At 34.0% G+C, this 27200-nt stretch overlaps 1 protein-coding gene across 1 annotated transcript in view; it reads left to right on the top strand.

Annotated features, from left to right (window-relative positions):
• The window catches only part of LOC108547444 (protein gooseberry-neuro), a 62527-nt gene extending 35909 nt beyond the window's left edge, over positions 1-26618 (top strand). The window contains exons 3-5 of the mRNA XM_017899974.1: positions 21596-21792; positions 23798-24215; positions 26386-26618. Coding sequence (XP_017755463.1) covers positions 21596-21792; positions 23798-24215; positions 26386-26618 — 848 coding nt within the window. The remainder of the gene's footprint in view (positions 1-21595; positions 21793-23797; positions 24216-26385) is intronic.
• The last annotated feature ends 582 nt before the right edge of the window (positions 26619-27200 follow it).

Genomic DNA, 27200 nt, shown 5'->3' on the forward strand with positions numbered 1-27200 from the left:
TTATTTTCCTCAGCTGGACCACCAGCAGACCGACCAATCGTTTCGCGGCTCTTTTGATGTATTTTACAATGCACTATAGAGAAAACAGCTCTGTCACTGAAATTTTGTTTCCTCGCGAGAAGAGCATTTCCAATTGATTGTAACTTCTCATTAGCTTCTGAGAGTAAAGAATATAGCAATTAGTAGCAATTGCTGCAGGTAAACTATTTCATATGTATATAATGTACACAATATAATACACTGTAACAGTAAAGTAATAAGGAAACGAAGTAAAAAATAGAAATAATATATACGGAAATTTAAAAATCAAAAATTCTATTTCGAAAATTTAAAAATTGCAAATATTTTGTTTAATATATATATAAGTGAGAAATACAATAATCTTAAATATTTTGATTTATTATAAATATATTGAATTATATTCTCTTATATGTTCTCTTATATTAAGAGAACTAAATTATTATTTTCTTACACAAGAAAATTAAATTATTACACGATATTTAAATTATTATTTTCTTACATAAGAAAATTAAATTATTACACGATATTTAAATTATTATTTTCTTACATGAAGAAATTAAGTTATTACTCTATAATTTAATTACTATTTTCTTCTATAGAGAATTAAATCACTATTCTTGTATATAAAAAAGTTAATCTATAATTAAATAATTATTTTCTTTAAAATTATAAGAAATAAGACACAGAAAGTGGAGACCATACTTATACTAAAATCAAACGTATCCAACCAGGTAACGAATTTTCCAATCATCAGATATCTAGATCTAAAATAAATAATATATTTATACAAATTTTTGTGAATTCTTGTTTACGTAAAACGTGAATAACACAACATGGTCGCCTATCGTTATCCCAAAATTCTTCCAAAGAATCAAATTTCGATGTCTTCACGAGAATCTAGAACACCCTATAGCAAATTTAACGGTACCATAATTTCTGCTCTTAGCAAGCATTAAAAGACACGTAAAAATCTACCGAGTCAACGTTTGCCTCGATTTCCTTTCCTTTTGCCTGGTAAAAGACGGAAACTGGCCTGCGTAATCCTTAGATCTGAGCTTAAAATTCCTTCATGCGATTTCCACCTTGGACAAGACCACCATGATCGCAGTTAATGATTCTTGGGCGGTGACTCCCTTACAATTCCCAAGTGTACCTTACGTGCCCTGATTTGTACTTGAAGAACTGCATTATGGTGGTCGACCAGGTCGATATACCAGAAAGAAATCGTTATTCGTGTTGACAGTCGCGTCCCATCGACCTCCTCTTTCTCCCCTTGCTCAAACGCTGACAACAAGATGAATTATAGTCGTCCATGCGGTTCGCCCTTCCTGCGCCATTTTGAATGCTCTACGCGGTTTTCATGCGGATTCCCCCGTATGAGAAATTTGATTTCCCTTTATATTAACATTCTTTTGAAACCATTGCTTGGGAAGAAACGTTGTCTATCGTGCAATTGAAAATTGACGATTAATTGGGTAAGACAGAATTATTTGAGGTTAGGTTCAGTTAGAAAATGGATGGAGACTCGGATCTATATTTTCTAGGAATAAGTAATTATTCGAATTAATGTGAAATGTTTGATTAATAATAGATATTTTGTAATTTATTATATCAGAATTTTATTTAAGTATTGATTTGAATATTACAAAATTTGATATTAAGAAAATTGAATATTAATAAATAACAAATTTGAATATATCCAAATATGTTCGTATTTGTATTAAAAATACATATTCGAATATATATTGTATTCAAATAAGTACACAATTCCTTTTTCCTGTGCAGATATTAGGATTGTAACATTTTTGTAAATTATTATGCAGAAATTTCACAATTTATTTATTTCTGATATATGCATAAGTCAATAACAAACATCATTCGGTGTGAATATTTAAAGTAAACATCGTTGTTTGCTAGTAATCATTTCTTTACCCAATAATGCTAAAAATTTTTGTATAAACCACTGATTTATAGAATTAAGAAAAATTAAATCGTATTTTTATATAGTAAAAACTGTACTTAAACAGATTACAATGGAAAAGATAAATAATGTTATTTTATATCACGTTAATAATAAATTTGCACTATATTTGAAGAATATTTATCTTAAAAGGTCGAAAAATATCCTTCATAATTTATATTTTCAGTTGAACTGTGAAAATATATCTTTTGCTATATGAATTGTTTAAAATAGTATAATTATAGGTATAGTTCTTTCTTATTATTATTACTAACAATTTTATTCACAATAAATGACCAATGTAATTTAATTACATTCAAGGTGAGTTATCTAAATAGAGTTTATCGTGAGAACCTAATGTGTTTCTATCATACTTAATCACACAGAAATATAAGAAACTTGAATCTTTTTTCAGATAGAAAATATTTATAAATATTTATAAATATATGTATATATAATCTATTTTGAGATAGAAAATAATTATTACGAGGGAATACGATGTGTATAATATGTAATTCAATTAATCTTTAACAATAAAGTCCGATAAATAGATTTTATGATAGTTCGTAGCAAATGTAAACGTATGTTTACCATTTAAGATCGTGGAGTAAAAGCAGGCTATTGCACTCTTAAGTACCTTGTTAAATGCCGTTTACTGGATTAGCCAAACAGTCGTTATCGATATACCTAATCATTTTTATTCGTTTTCAGGTAATTCAAAAAAGAAAAGATAATTAAGATTTTCTTCGTCGAAATTGCTAAATCTTCATACCTGCTACTTTCACGCTTAATAAACGAGTCAATTGTAAACAGCATTCACTGACGTTACTCGTTTGCTGGAACAGTATCCTCTAGTAACAAGGCTGCATTTTATACCTTGTTGTATTTTAATTATAGCAAATTTCAGTTCTATGCTCTCGACGATAGTATATACACGATTATATCGCTTTAAAATCGAAATTGTATTATACACTGTGCCATAATTGCCTTTTAATGGCTGCTGAAAATATTTTGGAAAATTGAAATGAATTTTTCGATATCCTCCTCGTCGTGATATTCGTGGTATTTATGTCCTTTCCAAATCACAACTCTTTTATGATATCGAGAACAGTGTGTTGGTCGTGGATATTATATTTAAATGAATATATTAAATATTTATCGAACAATGTTATAGCACAGGGTAAAAATTATCGATGAAATATATCTAATCGTGTTTACTCTTTCTCACGATACTCGTACACACGTTTACTCTCAATGAATTCTGAATCGCAACTGACCTATCCAACTACTCTCTCATTTGTTCTTCTTTCCTTTCATATATTACATAAATATGTACAGTCTATACCACACTTCATGCATTACACGCATATTCAACCTACTCGTTCTTTCTTACAGACATCATTTATTTTTACATCAATATATATATGAGAATCTATGTCACCATTACCAGACAGTGATGTAAACCTTATAAAGTATGTATGGAATTGTACAGAATAGGGAGATAAGAAAAGAATATTGAAAAGGGACCCCACTTTTCTAAATTATTAAAAACGGAATAGCCACAAAAGGGTTTTAAATAGTAATTCGCAAAAATGGTATTGTTATGCAGAATAAAAGTCGCTTATGGAAATTATGGGAATGATTATTTTAAATGAATTTTTGTTTCTTGTCATGGATATTAATCTTCATACTACCTATATAGTTTTTAAAAAATAACAAAGTAATTCGCAAAAATGGTATCGTTATGCAGAATAAAAGTCGCTTATGGAAATTATGGGAATAATTATTTCAAATAAATTTTTGTTTCTTGTCATGGATATTAATCTTCATACTACCTATATAGTTTTTAAAAAATAACAATTTTGGAGGTTATGTAACACCAGATATTCCTAAATCCAATGACATGGTTAAAACCTAGATAGTAAATTATATACTGAAACCCGATATACTAAAACCATAAACTAAAATCCTATAAAACTTGTAGACTAAATTATATAAAATATATGTTCTATACTCATTTATATATTATATACAGTTTTATCTCAGCGTGAATTTTTGGGACACCCCTTAGAAATATCGATATTAGATCTCCCTTTTTCTAATTAATTACCAGAAAATTGATTAAATCCTATGTTTTGTGTGTATCCTTTCTTTTCCTTTTAAAATGTTTCGGAACTTTTACCACCAGGGGCGCGCAATTCGCTAAATCCGCCATTATCACGAGTGGAAAAGAAATGAAGGATACAATAAGAATGTTACGTCTTTCAATGTTTCGATCAACCTCGGAGTAAAATGAAATGGCAAACGGCAATAAAAGGAATGTAGAAAATAAGCAATTAAAGATAACTCCACCATTTAGGCGACAAGACGCGAAGACTTGTCAGACGTCAGACTAACTATTACATTTCCAAAATCAATGAAATGATACCGGTATTTATTTCGATTTTCGATACTATACCAAATTCGGTATCATAACCATATCGGTATTTCGATAATAATCGATTTTGATATAGCTTTGCTGTATTAAGTCCCTGCTATAAATACCATGAAATTAAAAACTTACTTTCTTATAAGAAGAATCCGATAATAAAACAAATACTGAGCTCAAACAAAGGCAAACAAAAATTACGACACCGAGATTTAAAAATTCCCCTTACGACCCTAACCAAACGCGAAATTTATCCGAAGAGTAATCAGACGCTAACTCCATCTGCAGTATTAAACCGCGCGTATACCAGCCTGCCATGACAGCCAGCGCCCCCTCCCAACGCAGCACGAGGGAGCGTTGACAGGAAAATAAAATGCGCTCTCGGATGTCAACCGCTTCGCGGCTCATTGTTGGCATTTTGAAGACATTTGTTACCATTTAGGGGACCTCACACACGCTCTAAGACCCCCTAGGACCGGTGCAAGAGAGAAAGGTGGGACAGGGAGGGCCCGGCTAGATTTATAACCTACGAAGGTGCGGCACCTTTTCCACCATTCAGGCCGCGATTCGACACGCGGAAAGCAAAAGGGAGGCGCAGAAAAGCGGCGATTCTCCCTGCGACACGATGCATGTAGAACAGGAACCAGCGTTGTTTGCCTACGCGCGATACGTTTCCCTAGATTTCTCCATAGGGGACTCTGGGATACTCCATTACGGTTTTCCCTGTCGATGTGATTCGCTAGCTAGAATATATTCCTTTTTTCTTTGGTTATGTTGAAAATTGTTTTTAATTGAGCCGTTCACTGCACAAATCGATTAACTCGACTTTTTGAAAAATCTTCAATTTAAGTGTCAAAGCACTTGGTATAGTCGTAACTTTTTATATTTATAATAACTTTCCCTGATAATTAAGATTAACACCATTAAACGACAAAAATTTTTTGACCACTGAATAATAAATAATTTATTTCAGAGGTCACTTTGATTATCTCCGTACTCTAATGTAAATCGTTGCAATAATGCAACTCAAATGCACTAGCAAGCCATGAATGATAACGGTGAATTTTTTAGTGCCGTCTTATCGGAATTTAAGTAAAATTTAGTAAAATTTAAATTTATTACTTTTTTCACCTGCCAAATCGATTAACTCTTCCAGTAACATAAAAATGGTAACATTATTAACGATTACCTTTTGACTATTTTTTCTTATAAATTTGATATGCCGTTAGATGAAAGTTACATTTGTATTTATGCATTCTGCGATATTTATTTCGACTTAAATTATAAAGGGAATTTTAAAAAGCAATATACATTATTTTATTGCATTTCTCCACTTTTTGTTTTATGGAGTTAATCAATTTGTGCAGTGAACGGCTCAATTGTTCATTTTACCTTTTCACTATTTTTCCTTCCCTTCTTTCGTGTTTAAAACCGAAGAGGAATGGAACTGGAAAATTTTAGAAATAAAATTTTAAAATATTTAATTGGTTTAAATTACTTCTGTTTTCTTGTTAGCTAATTTTGTACTATCAATTTTGTAGTATTTATTTTGTATTCGATTGATGAAATATATTTCTTGAACATTCTAAATTAGCTGAAATAGATTTTCTTTATGGATATGTTAAAAATTATGTTGCAAATTGTTTCTGATTGTTCATTTTTCTTTTTCCTTTTTGTGTATTTGAGACAGGAGTGGAATAGGACTGGGAAATTTTGAAAATAAAATTTTGTTGATATTTAACTTATTTAAATTATTTCTGTTCTGTTGCTAATTAATTTTGTACTTTGTTACTTTAACTCTATTATGAATTTTTTAACATTTATTCTGTATTTAATCGATAAAATATAATTCTTAGATATTTTAAAATAAAATTTGGTAATTTAAACATTTTTTGCAAAACAGAATAAATATATCACACATGAGTAAACAGGACATAACTTTTGTATGTACCTAATTGTTTTATTGCACACATATTAAGATTCTTTCAGAAGCCAAACGAAAGCATACATAAACATAATCATTGAACGTAAAAGTATTATACTCTAGCTGTCATTATGACTATATAAAAATTCGAAAATTAATATTTTTCTACAGAAATATATATTTACACGAAAACCCAAATACCTCTTAGAATTTCTCTTAAAATTATTCATCATTCTACAATCATATCTTAGAATTCCCACAGAAGCTCAGCAAATATTGTTACTCGATAAACAAGTTACTCTATTCTAGTTATAACTGTAATTCCTCTACAAAAATAATATTTACCTGAAAATTCAAACCAATGTACACTTAGAACAATAAACTATATCTCACCTCTAGATATAACCACGAATCAATTGAATTCAAAGATTCCTGTAAAATCAGAGAAACAAAAACTTCGAAGCAGCAAATCTCATTAGTATTCCAATACTGACTCTAACTGCAGTTGTATATAGTTTATAAAAATCCAAAAATCCAAATATCCTCTAGAACAATAATTTACCACTCACCCCTGTATCAAGAACCATTAACCCCTTGCGCTCCAAATTATTTTTCAATTTTGTTACCAATAACTCCCTACTATTTTAAGTATTTTATTTGAAATTTATTCACAGCACAGTTCCTTGACTGCTACTTATTTAAAAAAATTTTATTTATCGATTATATTATATATAGGTCTCAAGTATTGTCGTAATTTATACTTCGAATTTAAGTAATTCGAGTAGTTACTTATTTTCTGTTTTCTTGTTCACTAAATAAAAAATCGAAAAACGTCGTATCACAGAAGTTACTGAGATAAAAAGGAGTACAAAAAGTTAAAATTCCTTCTGCCATAACGAAAACGCCAAAGTGAAAAATGTTATCACCGAACACAGTGGATCTAGCCACAAAAGTAACTGTATAATAATGCAAGAACAATATTCCCTAGAACGGTGAAATATTTTCCACTAGGACGAACAGAATCCTCTCCGTGAGAAGAAGGATGCAAAGCGAACGATTCATAGCAGCGAAGACACAGAGTTGAACGTGGGTGCACGTGACGAGTATCTAGCCATTTAGAACCGTTCCGAGAGGCCCCTGCCTCACGGCTGAGTTCGTTACACGTTCATATGTAAACGTACAGGACTTTGCTCAGCGGGGATGCTGACCAGCACATTTCAGGATGACGTTGCTTCGAAAGAGATATTTGCTCTCGACTCCGCGGGCCCTCTCTAATTGATTACACGCATCTTTTCACGCGTTCTATTCAGCCAATCGCCTCTCTTTTCATCTCCGTGAGGGCCGATATTGATTGTGCCTATCAACGAGTAAACCCGACCGACAGCCGGAGATCGTCCCGTGTGTGAAGCAGGTAATTCACTGGTCAGGCATTTGTCGTGAGTCAACGAACGTCGTATATCAGCTTCTGATCATGTCATATCGACGAACGTCGACTCTACACCGTGCAAAGCTGGAAAGATGATGTGTCTGATTGGTTATAGCACGACAGGTCCATGTCTCCCTGACATGATCACGAGAATGCAGTAGAAGAATTTGTTGTTAGAGTTGGTTGAAGGTGTCTGATCGTGTATGTATATACAGGGTGTTTGATAACTTGATACAATCTAACAGCAGGCAATTCTACGTGTAAAAATCAGTCGAAATGGAAGAATAAAATTTTTTCGTTTCAGGCTTTATTTTTTAAATAATCGAGGTTCGAGATTCGTGAGGTAGGCGTTCTTTTATTCAAGGTCCGACGCTATGAAATTTACTCTGGACTGTACCTGTTCGTGTTCAGAAATTTTTCTAGTGTTTTTGCAGCTATATTAAGTACATAGAATTATATAATAACATAAAAGGTAGCAATTAAAGTATGATTCAATTTACACGCACTCCACGAATTTTCAAAATCAATTTTCTCGGAAATGGGACCTCTTACGAACTAATTTTGTTCTTTCTTTTCTATTTATTTTTATGTGTAGAATCATATTCTGTTCGCTTGTGTCAACAATTGCTAGACTGTTTGTATTTATTTTAGGTTATGTGCAAAATGTCTGGGTTAAAACGAAGAGTTTCAAAACATATGGTATATGTATAAAAGAGTATGTGGATTAGAAAGATGTTTCAAGATTATATGGGGAAAATTAAAAAGCAATTCGATGATTTAAAATTTTAGGAATACGATGCAATTTTGTTTCCTTTGGAGTTACATTCTGCAATTGTAATATTAAGTTTCTTGTTATGTTTTATATATGCACAGAGTTTCATTAAAGAGGGAATTTTTAGGTTAGAAAATTCTCTTAAAATATAGAGTATTAATTACATTATGTATTAACTCTAGTATTATTAATTTTATTATTATTATATGTTATATGTTATTAACATTCTTATTATGCTTTATACATGCACAGAGTTTCATTAATGAGGGAATTTCTAGGTTAGAAAATTTTCTTAAAATATAGAGTATTAATTACATAATAATAATTAATAATACTCTAGTATTATTAATTTTATTATTATTACATGTTATATGTTACTAGCATTCTTGTTATGCTTTATACATGCACAGAGTTTCATTAAAGAGGGAATTTCTAGGTTAGAAAATTCTCTTAAAACTAATTATAGAGTAATTATAGAGTATTAATTACATTTATTAACTATAGTATTATTAATTTTATTATTATATGTTAAATGTTATTAACATTATATAATATCTTATTATTTATTTATTTTTTAATAAAACAATTTTGAAAAAGGCACAAACGTTTATGCTTTAAAAGTTCAAGAATTCTTGGAATTTTATTCAATTATCGTTATATAATAATCAATAATTTATATATGTGGTTTCATATTTACGCGGGATTTTCTTAATTGAGAGAACGGACTGTAGATGGCAGTAGTGCACGATCTTAGTCGAAATCGACATTATAAAAATCACTCAATATAAAATTATTTATTATATCTATATGCATACAATGGACGAAACCAAAGCATACATATACTTCATAAACAATCCTTAAAACAATAATACATTTTATATCATTTCTATCAAATATGTAACTATATGCAATATTTTTCAAGAATGACTACGATATCTTAAACTCAACAATTCTAAAAGCCATAATTATTTTTATAAAAGAAACTATTTCTTATGCAAACTATATAACATATTTATTTTCATCCCTAACAATTATAAAAGAACCACAAGTAATATTTAATATATTTAATATAATCACCTATACTTAAGTGCCAATCAAATTTCCTCTGGAACCATAATATAATAACAATTTTATTAAAAATTTTGAGATATATGAAACAACAAAATGCAATAATATTTAATAAACAAATTTTTTACAAAGTACACTGAAGTATACTCAATTTATTCGCGGCGTTTAAAATATATATAGATTCGAAAACTGCCATTGCAACGAAACGATATGAAAATATTCAAGTTTCTATGATGGAATTTAGGAAGAAAAGAATTAAATTCCCTAGTAGCCGGCGAAATGTCAAAACGCGACTAATTAACATTCGCGTTCATTAATAGACTGGCAGGCCAGTAAAACTGCTGGAAAAAATGGCGTGATCTATAAAGCATTTCATCGAGTGCCCGCCTCCCTGCAACTTTTCGTTCTCCCATTAGAACTCCAACATATGGGAGCAGTTAAACGATCAGGCCCGATTTCTGGCCCCACTCTTCACAGGGGATTGCCCTTCCCTTTTAAGCTCGTCCACGTGCACCTGAAACTCACGAAAGGGGTCAACAAGTCGTACCAAGACGAACTTCTTGGCCAAAAAACAGATAGCAGTACCTCATCCGCCATATTAACCTAATTTAAACACGTTATACCTATAACATCCTCGAATAATTTTCTTCACACAGAACCAACCTAACCTAATACCACCAGTCGCGAATCACCCTATAAATTCGACAAACTTCTAATCCAAATTTGACTTACAAAATTCAAAATTCAAAATTTCTTTCTCCCCATCCAATTATCCAAACTAATTTGTCCCCCAATTAATCCAGGCTCACCGTTTCACCGCAGTTACTCGAAATCAATTTGACGGCATGACAGCAGTCGGAGGTTAACCGAACTAACAAGCCAGAGGAGTCACGAAAACCGCGTTCCCTGATTCGACTCGAAGGCTACCGGTCGACGAGTAAAATTTCCCGCGTTGGACACGAACGGCGTACGATCCCCGGTGATCCCTTTGGCGGCACCTTTGCCCGGGCCCGTCCGCATTTCTCCTATGACAAACGGAAGAATGGAAGAATGCTTCGGAGACAAGTTGCATTTACAATAAAGCCGACGGACACCCGGTTTAAATTCCTGTCACCTCGCGGCGGGACAACCGCGGACCGACTCGGACAGCCCGAAAAATGTTCGTCGATATTTCACGACGACCCATTAAAGCTACCACGATCATCGAAGCGGAGGCAGAGGGCGCCGCAGTCGCGCGCGTTCCGTGACACGGCGACACCTCGTGGATATAATAATGATAAAGATGACCTTACGGGATGTTCCAAAGATTTTTCTACAACCCTGAGTCGAATCAACGTGTCAAACCGGAGAACCGAGCAACTCTTATTCGAATGTCTTCTTTTTCGTGGATTGTTGGTTGGTGGCGCTGCCGGCGCGTGTGAAGAATGGTCGTAATCAATTTTGCTCGAAATTTATGGGTCGAACGAAGGTTGGCCGATTTGGTAAGCGATTGTAAGAAGAGGAAAATTCGTGTGAGAGTAATACGTAATCCTCCACTGAATGTGGAGGAGTGATATGCACGGTTTTTGGTTATGGTTGGTGGGTGAATTTTGCGTGGAATTTTGAATGAGTTGGAGATATAAAGCGATATTAAAATTACAATATTGAATGAATATAAAATACGAAAATAAACAAATATTAAAATATGAAAATATAAAACAATATGTAATTTTGGTTAGAATAGAAGATGTAATTATAGCGAATATTATTGAGAAATTTTGAAAATAAAAATTAGGTATGCTTTATTTCTAACGTGTAATTTGTTGGTTAAATGTAAAGGAATACATAAAAGTAATATGAAGTTTAATTTTGAAAACGGTTATTTCAAATATAATTATTATTACTTTATTATCATTAAATGTGATTATTAATATGTTACTATCATTAAACATAGCTGTTATTATATTGTTATCATTAAATATAATTAATATCATATTATTATCACTGAACATAATTATTATTACTTTAAATATTAATTCAAATGTTAATTTTTTAAAATGTGATCATGAAAGGTGAGTATCATAAAGAGCTATGGATGTTCACGTTTTTAAAATTTTGAAGAACGCGAAATTCATGAAAGAGTAATTATGTAATCATGTTTTACAAATTTTTATTATAATTTTCAAATAAAATTTCGTTTACCTAATTTATTTCGTAGAATATTTATAATAAAGCAAACTGCACAAACTAAAGCATTAAAAGCATATTATTGTATAGTGTTATATAAGCATTTTTTAATTTTTAGGATTATAGAAATTATTTTTCAAATTTTGATTTTGATCTTTCACGCACTTCTCGCCTAAGAAAAATGCTATTAATGTTTAAAATAAGCTACGAAATAATAAAATTACAAAATTATAATATTCATAAATCTCTAGTGTTATTAATATTATTTAAATAGATAACTTTAAATAGATTAAATTTATACGAATAACAAGTTACATAATAATTTATAAGAATATTATAAGAATATACACATGTATATTGCGTTATATTTATCATTCTTGAGTTCATTTAAAAGGAACAGTTTCTTACACACGTCATGGAAAAAATTTTCTAAAATTTCAGCAAAATTCGTCATATCTACTGCAGAATTTTGAATAAAATGAATTCGAAGAAACACGAAGAAAGAACAGAAATATAAGAAACATGTTAAATTCACCCAAAAACAAGAATTTCTTATATACTTCAAACGGTAAAAAATTGTCGACCAATTTTACTATATTTGTCATATAATTTCAAATGAAATGGACTCTGAAAAACAAGGAAAAAACAGAAATGTAAAAAAACTGTCGAAGTCATCCAAAAAAAAAAAAAAAAAAAAGGATTTTATACATATGCTACAAAATAACGAATTTCTTTCACAAAATTTTGAATGAAACAAACTTTGAAAAATAAAGAGAAAAAGAAATAAATATACATATAAACAGAAAAGGTCAAGTTTATTTCTTACACATCTCGAACAGTAGAAAAATTTCGGCCAGTTTTACGGTGTTTGTTATAGAAGTATCGAAAAACAGGGAAAAATAGGGAAAAACGGAAATATGGCGAAAGGTGTGAAAAGAAATCTGGTGGAAAAAATTATAGCCAGGGATTTCAATGTAAAACTCGAGGCGTTTCGCAAGAAAAGGGATCGGATTTTGACAAATGTGACGCGGGCCCCAGGAAATGAAGGCACTTCAAAAGGCCGCCGCTGGGAATTCGACAGGCAAATTGCACACTTCTGTCGCGGGCCCCGCCGTTTCTGGGCACAAAGTGAAAACCGCAGGAAAAGAGGGTATTGTCCATTGCATGGCAACGATTCGAGACAGGTTCTACTGTCCAAAAGGCAAAACATGACTCGTTGCCGTTTTCATGAAAGGGATTCTTCCTCTCGATGACACAGTGTCGGTACCTTTGTGCTTTTGCACGTTTTCCTGCGAAGATTTATTGAAACGAAGGAAACGATATTGGATAATGTGAAAGTTTGTGATAGAGGCTGATAAACTAATTCTTGTTTGAAAAATATTTTTGTGAATAATATATAATAGGTAATGGAACAGTGTTTAAAATAAAATAAAATTTAATGATTAATTTAATATAATTGATTATGGTTTTTTAATTCATTAACAAAGGTTGATTCTTTGTAATATATAATGGAACAGTATTTAAAATTAGTAGAAAATTTTAGTGATTAATTTTGTATAATCGATTATGGTCTTTTAATTTATTTAAATTGGACATTTAACGATTTGAAATCGTGATATTTACATCGCAATTGATAATTAACATCTGTAAATTTTGAGGAAGATTGTTGGAATAATTCAAATTGGAGTAATGAGTGAAAATTTGGGGAAAAAGTTTTGTGAAAATGGGAATTTAATGAATAGTGAGTTGAATAAATTTAATTTGATGGTAAAAGATTAGTTTATTCTTTATTATTAAGAATATTTTAAGACTTTTCTTACATTTTTAAATATATCTAGTTAAGATTCAGTAGAACTGAAATAAATTTGAAAAACATTTATAAAAGAGTTTAACAGTTTAATAGTTTAATAGTTTTTAAGAAAATCTTGATTAAATTCAAATTAATTAAAACTATCAAAGTATATTATAAATAGTGTAAATGTATATAGTGACAACATATAACTAGAATTGACACTGAAACTTATAACCTGTAATATAAAAAAAATATACTATACACAAATGGTAACAATTAAAAAGGTATAATAAAGAGAAATAATTACTGTATTTTAGTAAAAATCGACATTACTTTCATCGAAGCAGAAAAAGTTGTAAAATAAAATATCTTTAACCAATTAATTCAACTGATTTAACAATCTTAATATTAAAATAAACTTCATTTCAGAATATAGTCCAATAACAAACACTTCCATGCCCAAAACTACTATTTGAAGTGTGAAATATAATGTAAAATATATTAACTATATTTTTTAAGATATAACTTTCTCAAATATTTTATAAAATCCGAAGTCTCCCAAGTTATAATATTTAAAAAATTTTTTTAAATAAATTCTAAAATATTTTTAAATCTACTTAAAGAATATCTTAAAATATTTCCAAATCTTCTGGGATATAACCTAAATTATTTTTAAACCTTCTGAAATATAACTTAAAATATTTCTAAATCTTCTGAAACATAATCCAAAATATTAACAAATTTTCTGAGATATAACCTAAACCATTTTCAAATCTTCTGAAATACAACCTTCTAAAATATTCAGAAACCTCTAAAAATATAATCTCCTAGAATATTGAAAAATCTTGACAAACATGATCTTCTAAAATATTAAAAAAGAAACGAATTTCAAACCTTAATCCTACAAACCGTCTCAAAAACATCCAAAATATAATCCTCCAACTAGCATCGAATTAATAAAAATAATCCCACAACTATCATCACTCGTAGACCTAACTGGTACATACCTACACCTCAATCTGCACACAACGTCAAACCACTGCAACCATGCTAAAAACAACGGAAACTATATTTTTATCTGTGGATTTGGTTTTATTAGTGTGAATACAAGTGTATGAGATCGAGTAATGGCACGAATGTATATATGTATGTTTTTAAAAGTACAAGTGGAAGATCTAGATGGTGTTGTGGTGTGCAGTTGCTATGGATCAGAGTCAATATGTTATAAGGAAATTCAGTTTGTTATAATAAGTGTGAGAGTGAACAATTACGAAATAAGACGCGTGTAATTTATAATTTTAAAAATAAATATACGATTATTATACAACAAACTCACACTATCCTCCTGGATTCACTTCACACGTAAAATCAAATATACATCGTATATTACATCGACTAGGTCGATCTTACAATTAATTGGCGACGATTAGTGATGGACGGTTCTTTGAGGAAAGTTGTGTCTAGCTTCGAGGCGTTAAGTGGACTGTATTTTAAGAGAACTCTCTTCTGTCGATAATTTTATAAGCTTCCTCTGTCTACTGATTGGTTGCGAATAATATAGGAGGTGTGTGTTAGCTCCAGTGTCTTTCGGTGGTGGTGGTTGTTTAAACAATCTGGGTCCTTATGCCTGTTGTCTTAAGGTAGATATATTGTTGCCTCTTACGATTTACCCAAGTGATGGCTTACGTAACAATGAGTGTATAGAAGTCAAGGAACGCTGACAATAAGGACATAAAACAGTCTTCCACTTGACCTGGTACATTGCGATCCTAGGGCCGCGACACTGGTACATGTAAAATTTCAGAGCCTTCGCATTTAGATACACAGTCCATCCTAAACAAAAGGATGAACGGAATACCGGAAACGACATTTCAAGGATTGACACACGGGAAAAAGAAAAATATGCACACATCCAGAGAAAAAGCAGTACATATATTTAAAAAGGAAGATCCAGGAATAACGAATCGATTTACGTTCCATAACCCTCAAACTCTTCTCAACAATCGCGAACCATCGAGTTACGATTTCCTTCGGCGCAACAAGAAGACAAGAACTCCCCATCCAATTTCAATCTTCTTCGCTCGTTTCCTCGCGAATCCTCGGTTCTCCAGGAAGAGAAAGAGAGAGAGAGAGGGACAGAGGGAAAAAATGGGAGAGAAGAAAGGACAGACCGTCTCAGAGCCGAGTCGAACCGCGTCGATTCCACCGTGGTTCATGAAACAGTCCGCAGCTTTCACGCCACTTAATTCCGCTTCACGAAACAGATCCGCAGGTAGGCAAACATCGGCAGTGGTAATCCCCGTCAAAGGGACGCGAGCAGTTTCCTGTCATAACAGACCTCTTCGCTCGTCCAGTCTGTGAAAGGAGCACGCGAGACGCGTCAACGATCGGGGATGAAATTCACCGTGCCACGATCCATTTTCCATTCAACCATTCGCCGAATGCGTTCGATATGTCGAAGGTAAACCTGCGGGGAAGAAGAGTCGACGATTCGTTGGAAAGGATCGAGTGAGGAAGAATCGACGTGAGAAGTGAGATTGAACGTGTTCCATTCGTTGAAAGAAATCTTGCGAGGAAGAAGCGTCGATGACTGGTTGAGAAGAGTCTGGTGGAGAAGAATCGTCTATGGGATGTCCAACGTGTTCGATTCGTCAAAAGAAAATCTGTAAAGAAGATTCGTCGATGAGACGTGGAGGACGTTTGATTCGTCCAAAGGAACCCTGTGAAGAAAAATCGCTGATGAAATGCCGATTGCATTGGATGCATCGAAGAGAATCCAGTGAAGAGGAACTTTGGAGGAGACTTCGAAAGTGTTCGATTGGTCAAAAGGAACCGAGTAAAGAAGAATCGTCGATGAGATGTCAAACGCGTTCGACTCGTCAAAAGGAACTCTGTCAAGAAGAACTGTGCATGAGGGAAGTTATAAAGAAGATTCGTCGATGGAACGTTGAACGTGTTCAATTCGTCAAAAAGAATCCTGTAAAGAAGATTCGTCGATGCAACGTTGGATGCATGGAAGGGAACACTGTAAAGGAGAATTGTTCGATGGGATGTCGAAGACGTTCCATTCGTCAAAAGGAAGTCTGTGAAGAAGAATCATAGATGAGATGATAGATGAGATGTCAAATTGCATTCAAGGAAACTCTGTAATAAAAGATTGGTCGATGGAACGTCGAACGCGTTAGATTCATCAAGAGGAACTCTGTCAAGGAGAACTATGGCTGAGTCGTCGACGCGTTGGATGCATCGAAGGGAATCCAGTGAAGAAGAATTGTGGAGAAGACGTCAAACGCGTTAGATTCGTCAAGAGGAACTCTGTCAAGAAGAGCTATGTATGAGACGTCGAACGCGTTGGATGCATCGAAGAGAATCCAGTGAGAAGGAACTGTGGAGGAAACTTCGAACGCGTTCGATTGGTCAAAAGGAACCGAGTGAAGAAGAATCATCGATGGGATATCAAACGCGTTAGATTTGTCTAAAGGAACGCTGTCAAGAAGAACTGTGGATGAGACGTCGAACGCGTTGGATGCATCGAAGAAAACCTAGTGCAGGGGAGCTGTGGAAGAGATTGCAAACGCGTTTGACTCGTCGAAAGGAACCGAATAAGGAAGAATCGTCAATGGAATGTCAAACGCGTTCGACTCGTCAAAAGGAACCGAATAAAGAATAAAGGGATATCAAACGCGTTAGATTTGTCTAAAGGAACGCTGTCAAGAAGAACTGTGGATGAGACGTCGAACGCGTTGGATGCATCGAAGAAAACCTAGTGCAGGGGAGCTGTGGAAGAGATTGCAAACGCGTTTGACTCGTCGAAAGGAACCGAATAAGGAAGAATCGTCAATGGAATGTCAAACGCGTTCGACTCGTCAAAAGGAACCGAATAAAGAATAAAGGGATATCAAACGCGTTAGATTTGTCTAAAGGAACGCTGTCAAGAAGAACTGTGGATGAGACGTCGAACGCGTTGGATGCATCGAAGAAAACCTAGTGCAGGGGAGCTGTGGAAGAGATTGCAAACGCATTTAACTCGTCGAAAGGAACCGAATATGGAAGAATCGTCAATGGGATGTCAAACGCGTTTGACTCGTCAAAAGGAACCGAATAAAGAAGAATCGTCGAAGGGATATCAAACGAGTTAGATTCGTCGAAAGGAACTCTGTCAAGGAGAATTATAGATGAGACGTCAAACGCGTTGGATGAATGGAAAGAAATCCTCAAAAAAAGATTGGTCGATGAGATGTTGAACGCGTTAGATTCGTCAAAAGGAACTCTGTCTAAAAGAATTGTAGATGAGATGTCAAATGCGTTGGATGAATCCAAGAGGAACCCAATGAAGAAGATTTGTGGAGGAAATTTCGAACGCGTTCGATTCGTCAAAAGGAACTGAATAAAGAAGAATCGTCGATAGAACGTCGAACGCGTTGGATGCATGGAAAGAAATCCTGTAAAAAAGATTGGTAGATGATACGTCGAACGTATTAGGATTGTCAAAAGGAATAAAGAAGAATCGTCGATGGAATGTCAAACGCGTTAGATTCTTCCAAAAGGAACTCTGTCAAGAAGAACTATGGATGAGACGTCAAACGGGTTGGATATATGGAAATAAATCCTCAAAAAAAGATTGGTCGATGAGATGTTGAACCCGTTAGATTCGTCAAAAGGAACTCTGTCTAAAAGAATTGTAGATGAGATGTCAAATGCGTTGGATGAATCCAAGAGGAACCCAATGAAGAAGATTTGTGGAGGAAATTTCGAACGCGTTCGATTCGTCAAAAGGAACCGAATAAAGAAGAATCGTCGATGGGACGTCGGACGCATTAGATTCGTCAAAAGAAACTCTGTCAAAGAGAACTGTGGATGAGACGTCGAACGTGTTGGATGCATGGAAGGAAATCCTGTAAAAAAGATTGGTAGATGAAACGTCGAACGTATTAGGATCGTCAAAAGGAACGCTGTCAAGAAGAACTATAGATGAGACGTCGAACGCGTTGGATGTATCCAAAGAAACCCAGTAAAGAAGAACTGTAGAGGAGACTTCTAACGCGTTCAATTCGTCAAAAGGAACCTAATAAAGAAGAATCGTCGATGGTATGTCGAACGCGCTCTATTCGTTAAAAAGAACTTCATGTAAAAGAATCATCGACGATTAGTCGTACAGAACGTCGTGAAAAAATCATCAAACGCGTTCGATCTCTTAAAAATTCCTGTCTATCCTGACTCTTGAACCAGCTCTCATCAACGGCATCCATTTTACCTTCTATCGCAACAAATCTACGCGATGAATGCATTGAACGCTATTGTGAATCGCAGTTATCGACCTGCCACTCCTCGTTTCCTTCTTCTATCCTATCTACACAAAGCTTTATTTCTCCCGCTAATCGATAAACAAAAATAAATAAACAAACCAAAGAACTTCGCGAAGAAGAGTCTTCGACTAGACGTCGACTTTGTTCGATTCGTCGAAAAGAACCTGGTGAAGAGGAATCTGAAGAACGAAACGTGGAATGGAGCATCGATCCTGTCTATAGTGCCTATCCACAATGGGGAATCCCCGGCCGTGGACGCTCGATTGGACGAAAATGGTGGACAATCGCTGGGACAATGGACGGCCAGTCGACTTAGGGGCAAAACGTTCCTCGAATGATCGCGATGGTCATCCTTATTGGCTTATCTCGTGGGCTGCATATTGTTGTGTCTTTCGCTGCCATTCAGGGAAACATGCCGCTTGCCACTCTTGCACGAGTAAACGCGAATAAGGGATGTTTGAGGATGATTTAAGGGGATGATACAATGAGGTGTAAGAGGATATAAAAAAATTTGGCAGATTGCTTCGGGTATCGAATGGAGGTATTGAAAAGGGAAAGACATTCGTTGAATTCGGTTGGTTTGAGCATGTCAGAGGGTGTTTTGCGGTGTTTTAGTTGGAAAAGAGACGTGAACGTTGAAACGAGAAGGTTCGTGCAGAAGAAAGGGAATTTTCTATGCTATTGCTTTGGAATTTGAGGTTAATGAGGATCTTCTGGTTCTGTTTCCTTTGGTGGGGACTTAGGGAGGAGTCTGGGCTTTGTTTGTTTTCGATACATTGGAATAATTGATAAAATAGAGATGCTTTTGAAGAGATTAAATTGTAGGCTATTTACAGGTGAAATTGTTAAAACTCTTTTTATCAAATTCTGGAATTAATCAGCTGTTATATATAGCTATAAATACACGATCATAAGAAATTTAGGCTCATCTTATATGTCTTGTTATTTCTGATATTTATTTAAAAATTTTAATAGAAATATTTGTCATAATTTTTAAAAGATTATTGAATATTTATAATAGGTCATGGAAGAAGAGAAAGTGCGTATTTATACGTTACATATGCAATGTGGTAATCACAGTGCTGCCATCTAGCGGTCTTTGGTTAACTTAAATAGTGGCGGGAGATTACAAATGCCCTAATAATATCAACAACAATTTTCTTCCCTTCAATAATATTTCGAATAAAGTATCTTCTAAAATGACGATTTTTAGAAGGCTTTATCAAATTTTCATTTTATGAAACTCGTAAAAATTTCAAAATTCTTCTCAGTGGTGTGTATATATAGTAATAAGTTCTGTCTAAAAATGGAATAATATTTTAGAAAGAATTCTTCTAGTAAATTATTTTATACTCGATACTGTGCATTTGATTTATCTAAATCTTCATTAATTAAGCAATGCATATAGTAAATTATTTCTGCACTGCATTATGCTTGTTCCTACAATCACAGAAATAAATCAGTGACTGTCACACAAAGTGATACTTAGAAAGCAAATTAAATTTAAATTACGAAGAATTGAAATTATCGATTTTGGAAATTGGCAAAATGAGGGTAGCAAAGTACTTTCTATCACTTTTTAAAAATCAACGAAATTGGTTGGAGTTGTTTTTGATACTGACAGTGCAATCCTTTCCACGAGCGTGGAAGCTTTCAACTAATAGGACACTCGGTCAACAGGTTAAACCAATAATTAATATTTTCTTTATTCTTTTATTTAATCATAATCCTCTTGCCTTACGGCTTAAAGATGGCTTCCAGTTGTCTTACAATCTATCTATGTCTATTTATATACATATATGTAGGAATGGAATGAGTGCCACCCTGAAAGAATGTCAAGAGTGTTTTGACTTAGAACGAAAGTGAGGGAAGAGGATCGAATGTAAGGGACGTTTATGACAAAGCCGAATGCAAGTGAAGATTGGAAGCCTAGGAATGCGTCTAATTGTAAGTGTTTAGGATACCTAAGTACGACGAGTAGTAAGACGAGTGATTGAGAAAGACAGTGTAGGTATGAAAGAAGACAGAGTGCAAGGACACGGAAGAGTCAGAGTATCTTAAACTCAGAGAGTAAGGATTAGAGACTGTCAGAGAGTGTCAGAGTATATCAGAGTGTTTTAAAGTCAGTCATAGAGTTCTATAAAAATAACCGAGAGTTATTAGCGAGTAGAATAAGTTTTAGTTTAAAATAAATCACTTTTATATTTGCATCATTGCTTATTCTGTTGCTTACCCAACATCTCAAATATAGATAAAAATAGTGTCTTTTAATTCCAACACTTCCAACCCTTTTCCTTTTTAGTCCAAAAATTCCCCTATTGACAGGTGCCCTCTAGTGTATGAGCATGAGCATTCCCTCAGTACATGATTTGTGCTTTCCTTTTCCTTTCCACGCAGTCTACACATCCTTTCTTCTACCTCCACCCAGTGCTGCCCTCTTCTCAACTCATTTCCACACCTGAACCTCTCTATTACATATCTTTCCCTTTCCTTCCTCGTACCTTTCAGGTATTCTGACACCTTTTCTGTTATCAGCTCGCTGTACCCTCAAATCAATCATTAATAACAGGAAAGTTAAACAGAGTCTACAGAGTTAAAGATAGCACATCGTTTATCTCGTTCATTGACTGTCGTTAACCGTGATTAATTAACCGTAAAAGCGTATTGGGACTCGAAACGAATCCGTGTAACGCAAGGCAAACACGATAACAGCGTGATTCGATGATCCACAGGTCGGTGTGGCGACGAGTCCGATACGGAGAGCGAACCAGGCATTCCTCTGAAGCGAAAGCAACGCAGAAGCAGGACTACGTTTACTGGAGAACAGCTAGAACAACTGGAGACCGCGTTTCAACGGGCCCAGTATCCGGATGTCTATGCCAGGGAAGAGCTGGCTCAGAGGACTGGACTCACGGAAGCTAGGATTCAAGTGAGTCGCTTTCTTTTCGTTCAGTTTTATGATGAGATTGGTCCCTTCGACGTTTTATCCGTGAGTGAAACTGGTTAGGTGGAAATATAATTGAAATTTCTTTCTTTTCGGACAGTTTTGTGTTCAGTTGATCATCTAGTGTTTTGGTGTGTGTGTGTGAGATTGGTGAGCTGAAAATATGATTTAAATTTCCTTCTTTTTGATCAATTTTATGTCAAGATTGATCCTATCAGTGTTTAATCTGTGAGAGAAATTGGTTAAGCTAAAAATATCATTCAAATTTCTTTCCTTTCGTCGAATTTTATACTAAAATTGGTCCATCTAAGTGTTTGATCTATGTGTGAGATTAGGAAGGTAAAAATATAATTATCATTTTCTTCTTTTTGACCAATTTTATGTCAAGATTGATCCTATCAGTGTTTGATCTGTGAGAGAAATTGGTTAAGCTAAAAATATCATTCAAATTTCTTTCCTTTCGTCGAATTTTATACTAAAATTGGTCCATCTAAGTGTTTGATCTATGTGTGAGATTAGGAAGGTAAAAATATAATTATCATTTTCTTCTTTTTAACCAATTTTATGTCAAGATTGATCCTATCAGTGTTTGATCTGTGAGAGAAATTGGTTAAGCTAAAAATATCATTCAAATTTCTTTCCTTTCGTCGAATTTTATACTAAAATTGGTCCATCTAAGTGTTTGATCTATGTAGAGCTAGAAATATGGTCAAAATGTCCTTCCTTTTGACACGTTTTGTGCTGAGATAAGGCTATCTAGTATTTGAACTACGTGAGAATTTAGTAAAGCAAGAATATGGTTAAAATTTCTTTCTTTTTGACGTGTTTTAGATTGACAGTAATCCAACTAGTATTTGATTTTTGTGTGAAATTGTCAAGATAGAAATATTATTAAAATTTCCTTCTTTTTGGCCAATTTTATGGAAAAATTGATCCTGTCAGTGTTTGATCTATGAGTGAAATAGACGAGGTAAAAATATGATTCAAATTTCTTTCCTTTTGTCAAATTTTATATTGAGATTTGTCCTTCTAGTATTTGATCTATATGTGAGATTAGTAAAATAGAAACATAATTAAAATTTCCTTCTTTTCATCTAGTTTTGTGTTGAGATTGACTCTGTCAGTATTTAATCTATATATGAAATTGGTAAGGTAGAAAAATAATTAAAATGTGTTCTTTTTGTCACGTTTTATGCCAAGATTGATCCATCTTTCATTTAAACTTCCTGTGAAATTGATAAAATAAAAACATGGTTAAAATTTCCTTCCTTTTGCTAAATTTTATGCTATTCTAATCATTCATCTGCTATTTGATTCATGTGTGAAATTGGTAGGGTAAACATATAGTTAAAATCTCTATCGTTTCATCCAGTTTTATGTCAAAATTGGACCATCCAGTATTTGATCGACGCAAGAGATTGGAAAAATTCAAATGCAATTAAAATTCATTTACAAAAAGTTTTATTGTACATTAAAATTGACCTTGTCCAATTATAATCAATTATAATTGACCTTGTACATTAAAATTGACCTGGTCCAATTATATATCAATTAAAATTGGTAATTATTATAGAAATGTGAAACGTGGATCTGAATGATTATAGGATAGGTATTATCCCGTTAGGTATTATACGTGTGGATCTGATTAGTTATAAGTATAGGCTATCGATACGTCAATATATACTAGTTCAATAACATAACTTCATAACATACTAGTTCATACTAACATACATAACATACATTACTTCATAAAATACTAATATACTAGTTCAATAACATAATTACACTATCCAACACTACACGATCACACTACCCAACACTACACGATCACACTACCCAACACTACACGACCACACTACCCAACACTATACAACTACACTACCCAACACTACACAACTACACTATCTAACACTACACGACTACACTACCTAACCTAACCTAACCTAACGCTCCTCAACAATTCAACGATCAACCAAACTCTCAATTACAGGTATGGTTCAGCAACCGCAGAGCTCGACTCCGAAAACACGCCGGAAGTATAGCTCACTCGGTAGCAAGTTTGCCACTGACCCCCTGCCAATACGCGAGCCACGAGCTCGCACAGATACCCCAGGTACCCCAAATACCTCCAGGGATAGCTCAAGTGCCGACCACGTTGCACCACAGTCCAACACTGCAGCAGGCAGGTAGCAGTGTTCACCCTGTGCCGGGAACCAACGCGCAGATGTCGACCACCACCTCGGTGGCTCAAGTACCTTCCACGATCAGCAGTGCTCTCCAAGGTCACGCTGTGTCTATCTCGGGACATCTCAGCTCCTTGCAGGGCCACCCGATGCAGCTTGGGCAAGTACCAACGATCCAACCTCCTGCAGCTCATGGCGCACCCACCTCGCTCTCTCATAATCCAGGTGAGTCGAAAGATTGTAAATCGAAGATCGAGTCTTTCTCTCGAAATTTTATTTTGTTTTGCAACTGTCTCGTAATATTTATTCTTTCCCATTTTTTAATTTATTTCATAGATTTTTGACTAGGTGAGTTGAGTTTTGAGACGAAATTTGATTCTTCTAGGAATCTTATTCTGCATATCACTGTTATATGATTTTCTTTCTTTTTTCATAAATTTATTTTATGAAATTTTTCTCCAGGTAACCGAGTTTTAAGTCGAAATTTCATTCTTCCTCGAGGAATTTTATCTTATTTTATATATCATTGTTATATGATTTTTATTTCCTTTTTGAGTACATTTAATTTATTAAAAGTTTTATCCAGGTAACAGAGTTTTAAGTCGAAATTTGATTCTCTCTCTAGAAATTTTATTTTATTTCATACGTCTGTGACATATACGTTTCCTTATTTTTTATTTCTTTTATGAAATTTTTCTTCGCGTTTATTGTACAAATGAAATTTAATTTTTCCTTTGACAATTTTACTTCGTATGGCATTGTTGAAAATTTGTTTTTCTTTGTAAATTGATTATGTGAAACCTTCTTAATATGGATTTGTTGATAATAATTCTTCTTCGTTAATTTTCATCATACCACAACCGCAACAATCATACACTGTTTACCACAAATTTTAATGTGTAATATCCATTGGACAATTCTTCGAGAGATACTCAATGGATATTACAGATTAAAATTCGTCTTAAACATTGTAATTAAGATATTCTTTAGAATTTACACAATAGATACGAAACATAAAATACAAAATATATAAGGTTTTGTTAAATATAATTACAGTATTTTTATTTACTTATTTTTTCCAAAACTCCCTACTTTGTTTCTTCCAGAATTGCACATTTTTATTAGCATAAATATTCGCACTTTCCAATATTCTTTTATTTATTTATTTTTTCTAAAATTTCTCCACTTTGCTCTTTCCTATAATTCTCCATTTCTATTAACATAAATATTCGTACTTTTCAATATTTTCTTTCTCAAAATTCCCTACTTTATTCCTTCCAGTAATTACACATATCTGTTAACATAAATATTCGTACTTTTCAATATTTTCTTTCTCAAAATTCCCTACTTTATTCCTTCCAGTAATTACACATATCTGTTAACATAAATATTCGTACCTTCCAATATTTTCTTATTTATTTATTTTTTCAAAAATTCCCTGCTTTGTTCCTTCCAGTAATTACACATTTCCGTTAACATAAATATTCGTACTTTCCAATACTTTTTTATTTATTTCCTTTTTCCAAACTTCTTCCACTTCGTTCCCTCCAGTGTTCATACATATATATATATATGTGGGATTGGAATAAGCACGGCCCTGGAAGAATGGCAAGTGTGTCTGGACCCAGAAAGAAAGAGATCGATTTCAATGAATGTTTATGTTAGAGTGAAAGATTAGAGATGCGTGCAGAGTGATTGAAGTACCACGCCCTCCGAGGTTGCGTGGGAAAGAAGTGTGATTGCAAAGGAAATCCTGGGTACGAAAAAGGACAGAGAGAATACTTAAATAAGTGTGCAAGGGCGCGGGCAGCACCAGTCCTTCACGGTCCCTAGTTTCGTAGCCAATAAGTATAAGTTTATTGTATTTTAAGGAGCAGTAAAACAACATTACTTTAGCCCATCCACCCACCCCGATCCTACATATATTAACATAAACATTCCTTCTTTTTAGTATCAAAAACTTTAATATTTCAGTTTTCATTCGTATCCTTTCATTCGCATGAATGTATCACACATTCTGTTCATTCATTGTCTTGCATCTCGCGTCTCTCTTATCACATCTCTCATCAGCAAAGACTGACCCCTTGTTGGGGGTGCGTTAACACGTTAAGTACCCAGCCCGTTTTACTTTCCGTTCCGTTCAGGCCCAGACTCGGCCATCAAATGGGCCACTGGCGGGGGGCCAAGTGCTCATAAAACTCGGAAATACTGTACTAATTGTTATGACAAAAATTCCAAAACGTTAGGTCCAAAGATGACGAAGAATTTAACATCAAAAGTTAACACTTTTTGGTCCTAGTCTGGGCCGGGCCCGAACGGAAAGTCTAGCATCGGTCCCAGGGGACCTACGTGACACTTTACGTGTTAATGAGCAACGTCGATGACCCGATTTCAGGGAACGCCGATTGGTCCAGGGCGCAACTAGGCTGGGGACAGTTCAATCACTTCCAAGGTGAATACACGTCGAGTCATTCGAGTCATCAGCATGCCTCGCACGCGAGTCATGCTGGAACAGCGTCTTCTGGTACCGGGAACCCTGCATCGGCGGCGGAGTGGTACGACCAGGGCTACGATTATTCCCAACACGCTCAGCTCAACTATCATCGAAGCGTGGGCGGCATATTTTAACGGACGATGATTGCATGGGCATTAGGAAAAGTCAGTTAGGCTATCGATCGCTGTTTCATCGCGCCATCATTGCTTCGACTCCCGCGGAACCCCTTGCTGCTCAACTATTTTTCTGAGTTTAGAGAACTTCGAAATTTTTGTTCTCTTTCCTCTTTTCCTTTTTTTTTTTTTTTTTTGAAACTCTGACAGCCGAATTGTCATTTATGTGTCACTCTTTTCTTTTTTGGAATTCTGTCAGTCAAATTGTCTTTCACATCCCATGATGAGAAGGAAATTAACTCACCATGTTCTTCCCCTGTGATCTTCCAACAATATTGTACATTCTGTAAGTAATATCGAAGAAAATAGATTTATACTGCTGGTCAGGAAGTTTGGAATCACTATCGAACAGTATATGGATTTAAAATGGAATTAAATTTCATTAAATTATATATTTCAATTAATTATATTTATTATAATTAAATTTTAATAAATTATACATTAAATAGTTCAATAAATTTATTTATGGGAAATATTAATAATTTTTATTATTAATATTTTATTGTAAGATAATAAATATTTTAGTTCGAGATATTTGTTGTA

Source organism: Eufriesea mexicana, unplaced genomic scaffold, assembly GCF_001483705.2.
Source record: "Eufriesea mexicana isolate 0111107269 unplaced genomic scaffold, ASM148370v2 scaffold1030, whole genome shotgun sequence".
NCBI lineage: Eukaryota > Metazoa > Arthropoda > Insecta > Hymenoptera > Apidae > Eufriesea > Eufriesea mexicana.